This window comes from Arachis stenosperma, chromosome 4 (genome assembly GCF_014773155.1).
Source record: "Arachis stenosperma cultivar V10309 chromosome 4, arast.V10309.gnm1.PFL2, whole genome shotgun sequence".
NCBI classification, from domain to species: Eukaryota; Viridiplantae; Streptophyta; class Magnoliopsida; order Fabales; family Fabaceae; genus Arachis; species Arachis stenosperma.
Genome location: NC_080380.1, coordinates 14,018,410 through 14,032,166, shown reverse-complemented (window position 1 = coordinate 14,032,166; position 13,757 = coordinate 14,018,410). Strand labels below are relative to the sequence as shown.

Here is a 13,757-nt window from a genome sequence, read left to right as displayed (position 1 = left end):
TGGCCTATTGGGACTTGAGTGGAATTGGTTTGTGAAATAAAGAAGGTTGTCTCAGGAGTCAGCCCATGCCTGAGTTACCATGTTTACTAACAAAAAAAGACACTAACCATTCTTGTCTTACAATTGAAAAAAAAAACATAAAAAAGGAGACAAGAAAAAATTATTTTTACAATATCCCAACTAAATAATCTGAAACAACAATTGGCTTTGCCAAGAATGAGATGTTTACAGGGAACAAGGATCTTGCCACCTTTCCAAGCAATCCTCGCAATTGAATGTGTTATGTAGCTAGACCTATAGCATTCAACCACCGTTACTCAGATTGGATTCCCTTGCTTCAGCAGGACTAAATGGTCCTTTTCCATCAACACCTTGAGGGCTATGATATCCTCTTAATTCTCTTATCCGAGGGCTGTATACTCTATCTGGCAAGCTCGAACTTCTCTGAAAATTTGCCAACTCTCCTGTTGGTGGGGTGGAGCTCCTTGTCTTTGGGCTGCAAACGCACCTTATCTCACCCCGGCTTCGAGTAATTAGACCATCTAGAATCTCTCCATCATCTGGGAAGGAAGCTGTCTTGCCCAAGTCTCCCTCCTGGAGAATCCGAGCAAGCATTGAATACATGAGGTTATGTCACGGATTGGCCAAAAGCAACAAGAAAGCTTTTCGCACATATTGGTATGCAATTTTCGCCATTTCGATGCAAGAATCATTTAAGTTCAATGCAGTATGATGATACAGGTAAATCTTACCGTGGCTTGGTTGAACGGTGTGGCGGGTACTTCTTCATATTCTGCAGCATCTAAATCTTGGAGATGCGCGGTTTTGAAAAACTTGGGCAGAATGTATTGTCTTACAGGAACAAGAAGCATGATCATGAGAGGGAACAGAACCCCAGCAATTGGAATCCATGTGATACCAAAAGAAACAATCAAGTACACAGTTTGGAAGATCGTAAATGCTGCAATTCTTGTAAATGGTACTGTTTCAATGTAAGTTGTGTGGCTCTCCTCCAAAACTCTATTAAAAAAAAAAACGAAATGAGCAAAAAAGCAAGTTAGAGAATGAAACTCGATGAATTTTCTGGGGAGTTGAAATGGTGTTTAGGCCAATACTTGTATCTTTTGCTCGGAGCAGTGAAAATTAGCAAAATGCGTTCCCAGAACTGGTTCCCGGGTAAATTTTCGATGGCCATGAATGCAAAATAACCACAGAGTACAGAAGTTGGAATCGTTTTCAGGAATGGCATTGCTGCCATGCATCCTCCTACCATCAAAGATTGGAGTAAGTTGCTCACTCGCTGTTCTTTGACTTCGATAGGTAATATGTCATCGATTTCCTTTTCGACATCAAATACTGACTCATCAATTGCAGCATTCATACTCTCCATGCTTGATGTCAATCGAATCGTCGACTCTTTCAACTCTTTTAACCCCTGCCAAAACAATAAAATGAAGATTATTCTTGCCATTGGTGAGACAGTAAGGGTAACTAACAAAAGACAACGATTCTGCATACTCGAGAAGACTCCTGGTGAACTAGAGGAGTTTGCATCTGCTGGTAAGCTTCTTTTATGCTTTCATATAGTTGTCCCATGCTTGACTTCTTTGTTATACAACTTCGAGCCGTGGCGACAAGCTGGTTTCTAAGTATCTGACAATCACCAAAATGATTATCATGACAAAGTAACAAACATGACGAAAGGAGATCAAGAAAACATTATATTCTGCTTCTGATTTTGCTTTATCATTTTACTCCTAATCATGGTGAAGCTGAAGCTCTACAAAACAAGAAAACTGGAAAGCTGCATATCTACCTGGTGCTTTAGTGTAGCTAAGCTTTTGGTATGCATTGGAGATTGTGGAATCACACCATTTGATGGGGGAATTCCAATTAGACCACATAATATAACCTGTCATACATTAAAGAACTTCAAATGGAATCTAAATGAATTTGACTGCAAGGCGAAAGCGAAGAGCTTTAGGCATAAATAGCAAAGAACTGAAGGAATTTAAATACATGTAAGAGATGAAAAGAGCAAGAAGGATAATGTACCATGAATCCCAAAAGAAGTAAATCATAATGGAAAGAAGGTGGCTTTCTTAGATTGAATTCTTTCTGCTGAGCAAGCTGAGATGCCACACTATGATCAAAATAATAAAGCACAGCAATCATTGTTGCAGGAATAAATGCTCCAATGATATACATAATTGGCACATCCAGCATATCCTGTAGGTGACTTTTTGTCAGCAAATTTACATAGACATGTTAGGTAAATTTCTATGAACTGAGTTAGTGTAGGAACTCTTTTAAGCTAACATCTAATTAGACAAAAGCAGTTAATTTCGACACCAAACGATGTAAAACTCTAAAAGGGGCAGTCTGATGCACAAGCATCTCGCATAACTTGATAAATGCATTAGTGGCTGATTGAATCACATATTGTAGCAACAAAAAAACTGGAATTTTCAAGTAATCATGCCTTTATGACAGTCCAGTTCTCATATGCACCCGGGGACCATGGATTCGGACTTGAGAGGCGCCTAGGTATTCCTTTTGGAACACTACTAGCTGGTATATAAGAAACAGCAGTCCATAATAGAACCATCAATGGGACACCATAATCTGCAATAAAGCTCCTTAACCATCCTGCAATTAGAGGGAAAATAAATCTTATAAGAACTATTGAAACATGATTAAAGAATATCCTAATGGAAGTGCTTAATATTTCTTGCAACTTTCTGTCAACAATCCACAAATTGACTATATAGAAAAGAAAATAATACCTGAACCATACCGCCAAGACCTTGCTTTTCGGCTTCTCAATGCTGTAAGCAGTAGACCAAAGGACAGAACCAAAGCAAACATGCCATTTCCAAATCTCCATGAGGGTTGAAACTCAGCTGATGCTGGATTTGCTCTTTCAGGTACATTAAACTCATTTATGAGTCCCTATTAAGCCAAATTAGACAGCATCTTGAATCAATTGCCATCCAAATACATATGTATCACATAGCATGTTATTTTCCATTACTATACTAAACAACCACATAATCATTAGACCTCAAAAGTTTTATTTGAGATACTGAGAAAGCAGAAAAGTTATGCCTCTTACCCTAATAGCCTCTTGCATGAAGAGCATTGCGATAAGAAGGCCGAACAGTTCCCCGGCTATGCGCGTAAACCTGTTGATGATGGAGCAAGCTCCCAAGATAGCCAACAAGAACAAGAAAACTGCTGTCCACAAGCATACCCTGCACATACAATGAATTCACAAGGCAAATAAGCTTAAAAGTGTTTGCGGGAAAAGTTAAAACAAAGAGCATAAATGATTAAGGAGAACCTGAAAACTTACAGCTCAAATATTCTACATGATTGAAAAAGCCAAAAACTTATTTTTTCTTTACCTAACTCAATACTTTTTGAAGAAAGAAAACCATCCAAACATGTGAAAAAAAACTTCTTTTAGCTAAAAAAAGGTGATTTTATGACAAAATGAGTTACACAAACACACCAGCCTAAGTCACTTTTGATAAGAAGTCTATACCATGCACTCCATGCCAGAAAGAGCGAAGGACCCAAATCCGGTCTACTTTTAGCGAAATTGAACATGAATGTATACATAATCACAGTTGGTTCCGCGACGCCGAGAATCAACAGAGGCTGGCCTCCTAGAACAGAATGTATGAGTCCACACAATGCAGTAGATGCTAACGTTTGAACTGCAGTAAGCACTCCATCTGGAAATTGTTGAAACAATGCACATGATCACACTTGAGGCTTACAGCTTACTGCATTAATCTTTCTTAATTAATCCATTAAGCTATCATTAAACAAGACTCCACACTTGGATCAAATCCAACAAACTAGGACTTTCATGTACCTGTATCTCTTTCCAATTGTTCTCCGAATGAAATAACGGGAATTGCTGAAGCAAAAAATATGTATGTAGTGGGGGCTAATATCCTAAGAAAACAATAATTCAATTACCAAGTTAACATATAAAAAAAATGGTCCCAGAAAAAATATCAAAGTATAATAAATCAATAAAATAAAATAAAAGCGAGAATCTTTATATTATAAGAAAGAAGCACCTGAAACCAGCATTGAGACCACCAATCCAATCTTGCTTGTAACACATGAATCTTCCTTGAAGATCATTCTTTATTCCACGAAATGGAACAAATGTCTCTTCCATGGCTTAATAATAACCAAAGAAGCTAAATTTCCTTTGATGCTTTAACAGTTTAACACTGAACAATGAGTGACAAGTAGAACACCAAACACTTCAACAGAAAAGAAGAAAAAGAGAGAAACTTTGAGACAGAGACAAAGAGTTTGAGGGGGAAACTTCAAATATATAGAGGGTAATGCCAGACACAGAATTTCAAAAGGGAGGGAAAGAAAGGCAGTTAACCATTGCAAAAAGAACCAACTTTGTGGAAAAGAAAAAAAAAAGGAAGAAACAATAAAACAGAAAAAGAAAGAGTAAATAACATTTTCACCAAGGGCAGGCAGTCAATAATAAAAAATTAGGGTAAACTAAGACAATGATAACCAAAAGTTTATTTTGCTAATAAAAATAACTTCTAAAAAATGCCAACGGAAAATAAGTTCTTAAATTATTTTAAAATATGAAAAAACTAATTAATAAATAAATATTTATTTTTTTATAAGTGATATAAAAAAATTTATATTTAATAGATGACTTATTTATTTGAGCGAAATTTTTGTAGTAATATCTAAATAATATTTAGAAGGTACACGTAAAAAATTAGAGTAAAATTTGATCTTGAGATTTTTTTATTTTAAAAAAACTTAGTCATTCACAATAAATTTTTTTTTTTAAAAAAATAGTTGACATAAAATTACCAAATTTTAAAAATAAAATTATTTTATTTTTCTATGTTTAAAAAAAAATTGGATCAAAATCTGATTTTTAAAGTCTTTTTTAAGAATACAACTTAATATCTAATTATTTATCGTTGAAATTTTTTGGAGTTGTTTTTTTTTATCTTTAAGTACTATTTTTATAATTTATCCTAAAAAATAAATTACAATGTCACTCTTAATTATTCATTTTTTGAATAAAGAAAATTATTTTAAAATTTAATCCTTATATATAAGAAAGAGTATATCTATAATAATACTATGTATATATTAAAAGTTATTTATCAAATCCTGCATTTATTTTTAAATATATATATTATTTAATTTATTTTTTATATATTTTATATTCAAACGTGTATTTTATATAAATAGTTGATTTGGTGAATGATATTGTATTGGAAGAGCTAAGCATCCAGACCACCAATCCAATCTTTTTATTTAAATGTGAATAAGTTATCAAAATTTTAATTTATCTTTCAATAACTAAATTAAATTATGTGTTTGGACTGATTACCAATATTTTCTTTCACAGATATAAGGAAAAAGGAATTAGGTTAGGGAATAAAAACAATTACAATTAGAAATTAATTACGTTTCAATGATTTTCGTTAATGTTTTCCTTAAGTTTCTCTCTTTTTTTATTAGATTTTTTATTTAAAACTAACATTATCAAAAGAACATGTGACAAAGGTGCAACTGAAAATTTTGAAGGGATAAACGATGACTGAGAGTAGAAAAGGAATGAGGATTTGACATAATTAAGGTAAAGATTGGAATTAATTATTTATTTACTTTTTTATTAAAGATTTGTTTGAGTGAATTTTTAAAAAGAATTTTAAATTATTTTTTAAAAAAATTTTATAGAGAAATAAAAATAATTTTATATTTTGAGATATTTCATGCAAAAAATTTTTTTTATCTAATTATATTTGGGTATAATAATATAAAAATTTGTTTTGTTTATTTTTTTATATAAAAATATTTTTTAAAAAAAATATTTTAAAAAATACAAATTATAACTTCTCAAATTTTTTTAATATTTTATTTATTATTAAAAATTTATCAAACACTCTAAAAAAATAAAAATATATCTAACTACCAGTGAGTTTTTGTCTAAAAAACCACACCATGTTACTGAGTAACGGAATGGAATGTATGTTGGATTTATTAACAGAGTGTGACAAGCTGACTTGGTAATAAGGAATGACTTGGAAATTGGAATGATCATGTTCTAGTTTCCTTTTATTTATATTTTTTAGAGTCCGCTAGAAAGATAATGAGGTATTTATACAATATATATAATAGGTTATTTATTTGACCCAATATGTATTAATCATATAAATTAAACATCATTATTCATAATTTCTAGTTGCTTTTTGTGATATCTACCTCCAATTTACTCCAAATTCTTTCACATTAACCCTTCATCGCCCACTATTACTGATTCTCCAAAAAATCTCATTGTTTGTTCCACATAAAAACTCCCTTTCCCCGCTGCCCCACCGTATGCGCAGCAACTTGGGTCTTACCGCCCTATTTCTGCGCGACGTGTAGCCTCCGTTCCTGCCAACCGGAACTGTCGCGCTTCGCCTCCTCGCGCCAACGCCCTCGCCGGAAGAACCTCCGTCACTCCTCACGCGGCCGAACATCTGTGACCTACAACTGTCAGCGTCGCCAACGTGGGTTGCAACCCCGAACCCCGCGCTCGCATCATCCCAGCACTACTGCTTGGCTCTTGTTGAATTACTCGAAAAATAAACATTCGCGAAAATTGAGAAAGTGAACATCCAAAATCACACAAAAACCAACATCCAATGTGAACGTGTATAAATCACAACCAGCAATCATCGTCTACAACTAAGCACCTAAGAATAACCATCCACGTTTACAGAGAAAGTGAACATTCGGTGACAGAAAGAAGACACAAACCGGCTGCGATGGAAGCGTTGGGCGTCCGGGTTGCTGCGCTGCGAGCTCGACTCACACAATATGCGCGTCCTTCCTACGTACAGTGGCCTGTGCGGACGACAGCACCAGTTGGAAGAGTGTCGGCGCGATGTCCGACGGCGACTGGTAACTATGGCAGCACTGTATCGGCTTTTGCTTCGAGAAGAGAGTGAGAGAAGAGTTTACCCCGTATTGAGAGAGAGATAATCCTAATTTGATTCTGACGGAAATTATGATTTGATTCAAATTTTAAAGGAGAATCTATTCAAAATTAATTAATTGTCATAACTAATTACTCAAAATTAATTAATTATCATAACTAATGAGAATCATGATTTGATTCAAATTTTAAATTGGAAACTACTCAAAATTAATTAATTGTCTCTAATGTAATTCTAATTTTAATTTAACCCCATTGTACACATCGTATAAAACATACATTAATTAGCTCCTCGTAGTTTTCCTTTTTTTTTTTAATGTGAATAGCTGTCACGGGAAAAAAGAAAAATGAAAAAAAGACAGATACATGTAAATAAAACTACACCTAATATTATATTTCATAATGGAGGAGAGTTTTCCAATAAAGATGCAATCATACATATTATATAGAATAAATTGTTAGACTTTATCATAGGGATCGATACTTTAGACAAAAAATAAAAATAAAAAAAAAACCAATAAATAGTTTTCCAAAAACTTATGTAAATAATTCTGATTTTTTGTCAATTAGGAATTGATGATTAAACTTGAAAAACATGTTCAATATATTCTAAATATATAAACTTATTTAGTTATTTTCATTAAAGCTTTGAATATATTATAATTAAAAAAATATAATTATATATAACTATAACATATATAATTTTCTATTTTTACTTGAATAATACATATATTAGTTATAGCCACAAATTAATTATTTTACATTATATGATTTATATAACAATAATTTTAATTATTGTCATAAATATTATTAAATTAAATAAGTCATTATTATTTTTTATTTAAATTTAAATAAGAATAAAATCAAATATTCTAATTTACTTGGACCTTTAAAATTTAATGAAAACTAATAATTTAGTATAAATAGAACTTCAAGATTTTGGTCCTTATCAAAATCATTTTGCAACCTTTATTCTATCAAAGAGTTATTAATTTTTTATTAAAAAAATTAAAAAATTATAAGAGCCAAATTCTCTCAATCATACTCACAAATTTAGGTATGTTTTCACTCTTATATATCTTTTTTAATGATTTATCATAGATGGTCTTTGAATTAAAGAACCTAAGAATTCCAACCGTTTTATCTAAATCTGGCTAAAACTTTGCAATATAATGTTATTTGGCTTTTTTTATATATACAACTTCTTAAAATAACAGAAAAAAAAAAGATATTAAAAAAACCCTATTTGAAAAAGTAATCACAAAGTTTTGAGGCAAACAAATCAATTATTTTATTAAAAAAGCTAGTAATAATAAAGTGAAGGAGACACCAATAGGTTGAAGAGAAAAGAAACATTGTGTTTTTTTTTTTCGTCGTCTTATGTTATATCTTTGGTGTGATGTATATATTATGTTTAATTTATGTAGGCCATTTACCAAAATCTTCAATATTTTTTCACCTTCATAGTGACACATTATAAACACAAGACAAACGTTGATATTCCCTTTAAAGTGAAAGAACATTAGGTTTCTGGAATAAAGCTAATATACTTAAAAGGGATGATTGTTAGAATATTTATTTCAAGTTAAAAAGTTGAATATTATACTTACTTTTTTCTGCGATATGACTGCTTGCTAACAAGATAATGTGAATTTCCTCCTCTTCAAATCTTATATTATATCATAAATATTATTGGTTGGAGGACTATCATTTTTTTTTACTTTCCTTAAATAAAAATGCATGCTGCATGCATGTAGGCTAAATAATTCAACAACCCAGAATGCTGCAAAAATTCAATGTGTAAATTAAAATTGGTTATTACGTATTTATGTATAAATATATATGTTATTTAATTTATTTTTAGTGCGTATTATTTATTGATGGCTGATTTTAATAACGATTTTAATATATATGTAGCATAATTCAAAATGCATCAAAATCTTAAGCGCATGGTTCTGATTTCATTCTTTGTAATCTTAAGTTAGGTATAATCTAAATCCAAGGTGTATAATATATATTATTTGGCCCACTAAAACTAGTAAAAGAAAGAGTACACATTAAGAGAAAATTTGGCCAGAAAAGACATATTAGACACATTTATTATTCATCCTTACATACTATGTATTAATTTGTGTTCTAAAATTGTAAAGAGTTTACAGATGCTGGTGATTATATATATCATAGGAAAATTAAGCTCATACACACTAGATATTTTTTCATCTCATAAAATTCCTATTTTGCAATAATTTATAAAAGCATAGTTTTCTGAGTATTACTTTACTTTTAAAGATCTAAATCTATTCTTTCATATGATGATTTGAGTAAAGAATAAAAGTTATAAATTATTTTTATTAATATAATAATACATATAATTAATTTTTTTATTCTCACAACATCTTCTAATTCAACAGGTTAAGACTAATTTATCATAAATCGAAATTTTATTTTATATAAAACTTATATTTATACTTTTCATGCATGCATAGTATCAAAACTCACATTATTGCCATCAATTCATCCAATATAACTCGTGCTCTAGTATTTGAATGGTTATGATTCACTCTTAGGTCAACACCTCCGTTTTTTGCTACATAATAATCATAACTCAAAACGCAAACAAACAATAATATGATCCTCTTCCGTGTCATCTTTGATGATTTTGTCTCACACAAGGAATAATTCTCACGCTTTACTTCAATTCTTTGAACCACAATAAAGCATTTTTAGGTCAAATTATCTAACTTCGGAAATACAAACAATATGATTAATGAATAAGTTGGGGGACCCAACCCTTTTCCTTATGGACAATTGCATACTCATATCTTTGGTGCTTGTAAATCTAAACTTTGTACTAAGATGTGACATTTGCCTTCAAAGTTCAAATCACTAACAATTTTGTTCCGTTATCAATAGCATTTCTACTAATTTGTCAACTTTTGTTTATAATTGTGTTTAATAGAAGTATCTTTATAAATATGTTTAATAAAAATATTTTTTTATGATTATGATGAAAGTATTTTTATATATATATTTTATAAATGTGTCTCCTTATACATGTGTTTAAAATATAATAATTAATTATTATTAACAATAAAATGACAGATAGTATATTAATATACTATACTTTTTCAATCACTAAATATCTCTACTATTAAGTCATTTAAAGATGTCAAAATAAGCTATGACTCATGAATCATATCGGTTTAGATCACTCGAAAAAATAAACTAGTTGAATTAATAAAATCATAGCTTATTTAGAAGTAAGTCAATTTAGCTCGATTCGTATTACTTGCAAGTTAAACGGATTAGGATTAAACGGGTACAAATTAATTCATTTGACTATTTTTTTTTTTTTTTGAGTATATAAAATCTCTTTTGATAAACAAAGTATCATTTTTGGTAATTAATTTTTTACATTTTACATAATTTACTATAAAAACATAAGAATATATATATGATGCATTTTTTTTTATTTGTATCTATATCAATAAAAAATTATTAAAATTATAAAGCATTATATATATAAAAATAAAAAATAAAAAACGAGTCAAAAAGTCGACCCCAATCTCGTTAACACGGACAAGTTAAGTTGGGTCGATATTTTCATGATTTGTTTAAAATACAGGCTAATTCATTTTCTTAATTTTGATTGTTAAAGTATAAAATATATATTAAAATTAATTTGATGACATATTTTTTGTTGATAATAAATTTTTTATGTTTGTAAAAAATGCTAGATAAACGACTCAAATATGCTACATATAATAAAAAGGAAGAAATGTGCGTTTGATGTACATTTCGGAATAGTTATTAGTAGTAGATATTGGATAGAATTGTTGCCCTATAGCATTTCCACTTAGTTATAAAGGGTACAATATTATAGTTAGGTATATATAATGGCAGTCAAATTAATCAAATTGGTAAGACCAACCAAAAGTGTGATGGAATATGTAGGTCTAATTTTGAAAAGTTGAATAACTAGAGAATTACTTTTTTTTAATTATTTTTTATTTTAAATTTTAAATTCTAAATATTAATTTTAAATTCTAAATCCTTCAAAAAAATGAATATTAAAAAATAATTAATATTATCTAATTAAAAATTAGATCCATATACTTAATTCATTTTGAAATTGAAAAGGAGAAAAGGTTGGCTTCTTGTAATTGTAAAAATTATGCCAGACTAAACCAAATCCTTGTCGAACGTACATTGTCATAAAAAACAATGTTCTTCAAATCAAACCAACCGAAAGCTATCATAAGCTAGGGCAGTCGACATTTTCCAATTTTCCATGTCATACCAAAAACGGAAAAAGAAAGAAAATATTTGTAAAATTGAATAATTGCAATTGTTTACATAAAAGTCATCAGTCATCTAACAATTTAAAATAATAAAATTCAATTATTCATCTGAGGGTTAATAATGTTACCACATCAGACCTCTTGCATGTTAGTGAGATTTTTTTTTTCTTTTAGAACCTATAAAAATAAATATGAAAAGAAAACATGTTGGAAGCTGATTAATTTAAATACATTTGAAATGCACCTAATTAAACTTTATGCATCATATACCAAGATAATCTTCTTGTGAGAATTTGAAGAAACTGATGTACTTCATATACTCACATTTATATCATTGAATTACGTATTATTAAGTATAATTATTTGAATCCAATCGATAGTTGAACTAGTTAGACTATTAGTTTATTAATTTATTGGTTTAATTTGTAAGTAACTAATTAAACTGTTGTCAATGAGTTATAATTTAAATAGCATAATCTCTCCATATTCATTTAAGAGATCGCGAATTCGAGTCTCTTTATCTTTATTTTTAGTAAAAAAAAAAAACTAGTTAAACTGTTTACATTATAATTAATAAATATAAATTTTAAAAATATAATTTAATTTATATATGTTATATATTAAAAAAAAGACAAATATAATGAAGAGCAACTTGGTCTAACAAGAAGACTCAAATTTAAATTTAAGGATGAGTTTTTTTTGTTAATTGTTGATTTACACCGATTTTGATCGATTTGTACTGATTCTAACTGATTTTTTTCTTAAACAGTCAAAATATTAGACTAAATTAGTTTAAGATTCGATTCACTAGTTTTTCGATTAAATTGATTGGTCTGTAATTTTAACATTGCGAACTATCCGACACAGTTCTCGTGATGATTGATGAGGATAAGGGTGTTTCCAGTCATAAACACCTTTTTGAGAGTTTAGCAACCGTTGTTTTTTAGCTGATATTTATAGATAAGTACGTATTTAATTAAATTATTTTACATTATATATACATATTTTATTTATAGTATTGAGTCTTGATATTTTTATTTTAATATTTTTTTTAAAGTCAGATCATTTTATTTATGAAATAAAAGAAATATATAGGTGTTCATATATAGGACAAGTAAAAGAAATGGAGAACTCCTAATACTCTACTATATATAAAGGTAACATTATATAATAATTTAATCTATTCCATTATATATATTTTTGCATTTAATGATAAAGTTGACATGACATGTTTCTGAGAGTTTTTTCTAGTTTATTTCTTTTAACTCATTAAATACAATTCATTATGTGAATTAATTATATCAACTAATTAATTTGATTAAATATTTAAGTATCACACAATTTAATATTATATATATCAATTAATTGAATATAATTGTCAGAGTATAATTAGGATCAATTAGTATTATTCAACATATCTGAATATTTATTGTAGAATATTACGTCTTTATTATTTCGATTCTCTTATCACCTATAAATACCATTCTATATTGTATCATTCTACATAATTTGAATACTTACAAACTTTTTTCCTATTGCTCTCTTTCCTTTTTCTAACATGGTATCAGAATCATGGTATCCTCCTTGAGGAGGATAAGTTGATTTTCTTCTGGTGAAATCACGTACTTTTTATACTTTTCTTCCGTGCCATTTTTTTCTTTTCTTTGGTCAATGCTTTGATACTTTTCTGACCTCCGATTAACTCATCCACTACTTACTTACTCTCATGGAGAAACCATCTGTTTTGTCACCTTCCAATAGTTTGTCATCTCTTCGCACTTTGTCACTTTTCAGCAGTTTTTTGGCGGTTTGCTATCTTTTCAGCAATTTTTCGGTAGTTGGCTACTCTTCCGACAGTTTCGTCTACGTTCTTTTTCGACAGTTCCATCTGTGTTCCTTTGCAGTTTCGTTTAAGCTTCCTTCTAGCAGTTACGTCTGCGTTTTCTTGTGTCTGTTTCGTCTGCGCTTCCTTCCAACAGTTCCGTCTACGCTTCCTTCTGACAGTTCTGTCTGCGCTTTCTTCAGGCAGTTCCGTCTGCACCCATTTTATCAGTTTATGTTTTTTTATTTAGTTATTTCAAATAAGTTTCAAAATCAAGTTGCCACTTGAGTTTGAAGGGAGATGTTAGAGTATAATTAGTTTAACATATATGAATATTTATTATAGGATATTACGTCTTTATTATTTCGATCGATTCACCTAGCACCTATAAATACTCTTCTATATTGTATAATTCTACACAACTTGAATACACACAAACTTTTTCTCTACTCCTTTCTCTTGCCCTTTCTAATAATAATAAATACAATTTAATTTAGTTAGAATTTATTATTTTATAGTCTTCTATATATATATATATATATATATATATATATATATAAACATGACAGAATAAAATTATAAAAATAATTTTTTTATCACTTTAGATATTTTTTCTCTTTTTTCTTTTTACGTGTAA

General features: G+C 29.5%; 1 protein-coding gene across 1 annotated transcript; it reads right to left on the bottom strand.

The window, feature by feature from the left end:
• Window positions 1–303: 303 nt before the first annotated feature.
• LOC130974656 (probable boron transporter 2) lies at window positions 304–4,198 on the bottom strand. Its single transcript, XM_057899517.1, has 12 exons — window positions 4,095–4,198; window positions 3,884–3,966; window positions 3,548–3,740; window positions 3,116–3,254; window positions 2,787–2,952; window positions 2,483–2,649; window positions 2,056–2,229; window positions 1,817–1,912; window positions 1,519–1,653; window positions 1,116–1,435; window positions 753–1,020; window positions 304–594 (listed from the first exon to the last, which is right to left on the bottom strand). The coding sequence occupies exons 1-12, from the start codon at window positions 4,196–4,198 to the stop codon at window positions 304–306; spliced, it is 2,136 nt and encodes a 711-aa protein (XP_057755500.1).
• Between the last annotated feature and the right edge of the window lie 9,559 nt (window positions 4,199–13,757).

What these genes read in the sequence shown, in the direction of transcription:
- LOC130974656 (XM_057899517.1), bottom strand. Translation starts at nt 4,198, where the DNA reads ATGGAAGAGACATTTGTTCCATTTCGTGGAATAAAGAATGATCTTCAA. An exon ending in TCATGCAAGAGGCTATTAGG is followed by an intron (nt 2,953 to 3,115) that starts GTAAGAGGCATA and finishes TTGGCTTAATAG; the next exon opens with GGACTCATAAATGAGTTTAA. An exon ending in TAGCTACACTAAAGCACCAG is followed by an intron (nt 1,654 to 1,816) that starts GTAGATATGCAG and finishes GGTGATTGTCAG; the next exon opens with ATACTTAGAAACCAGCTTGT.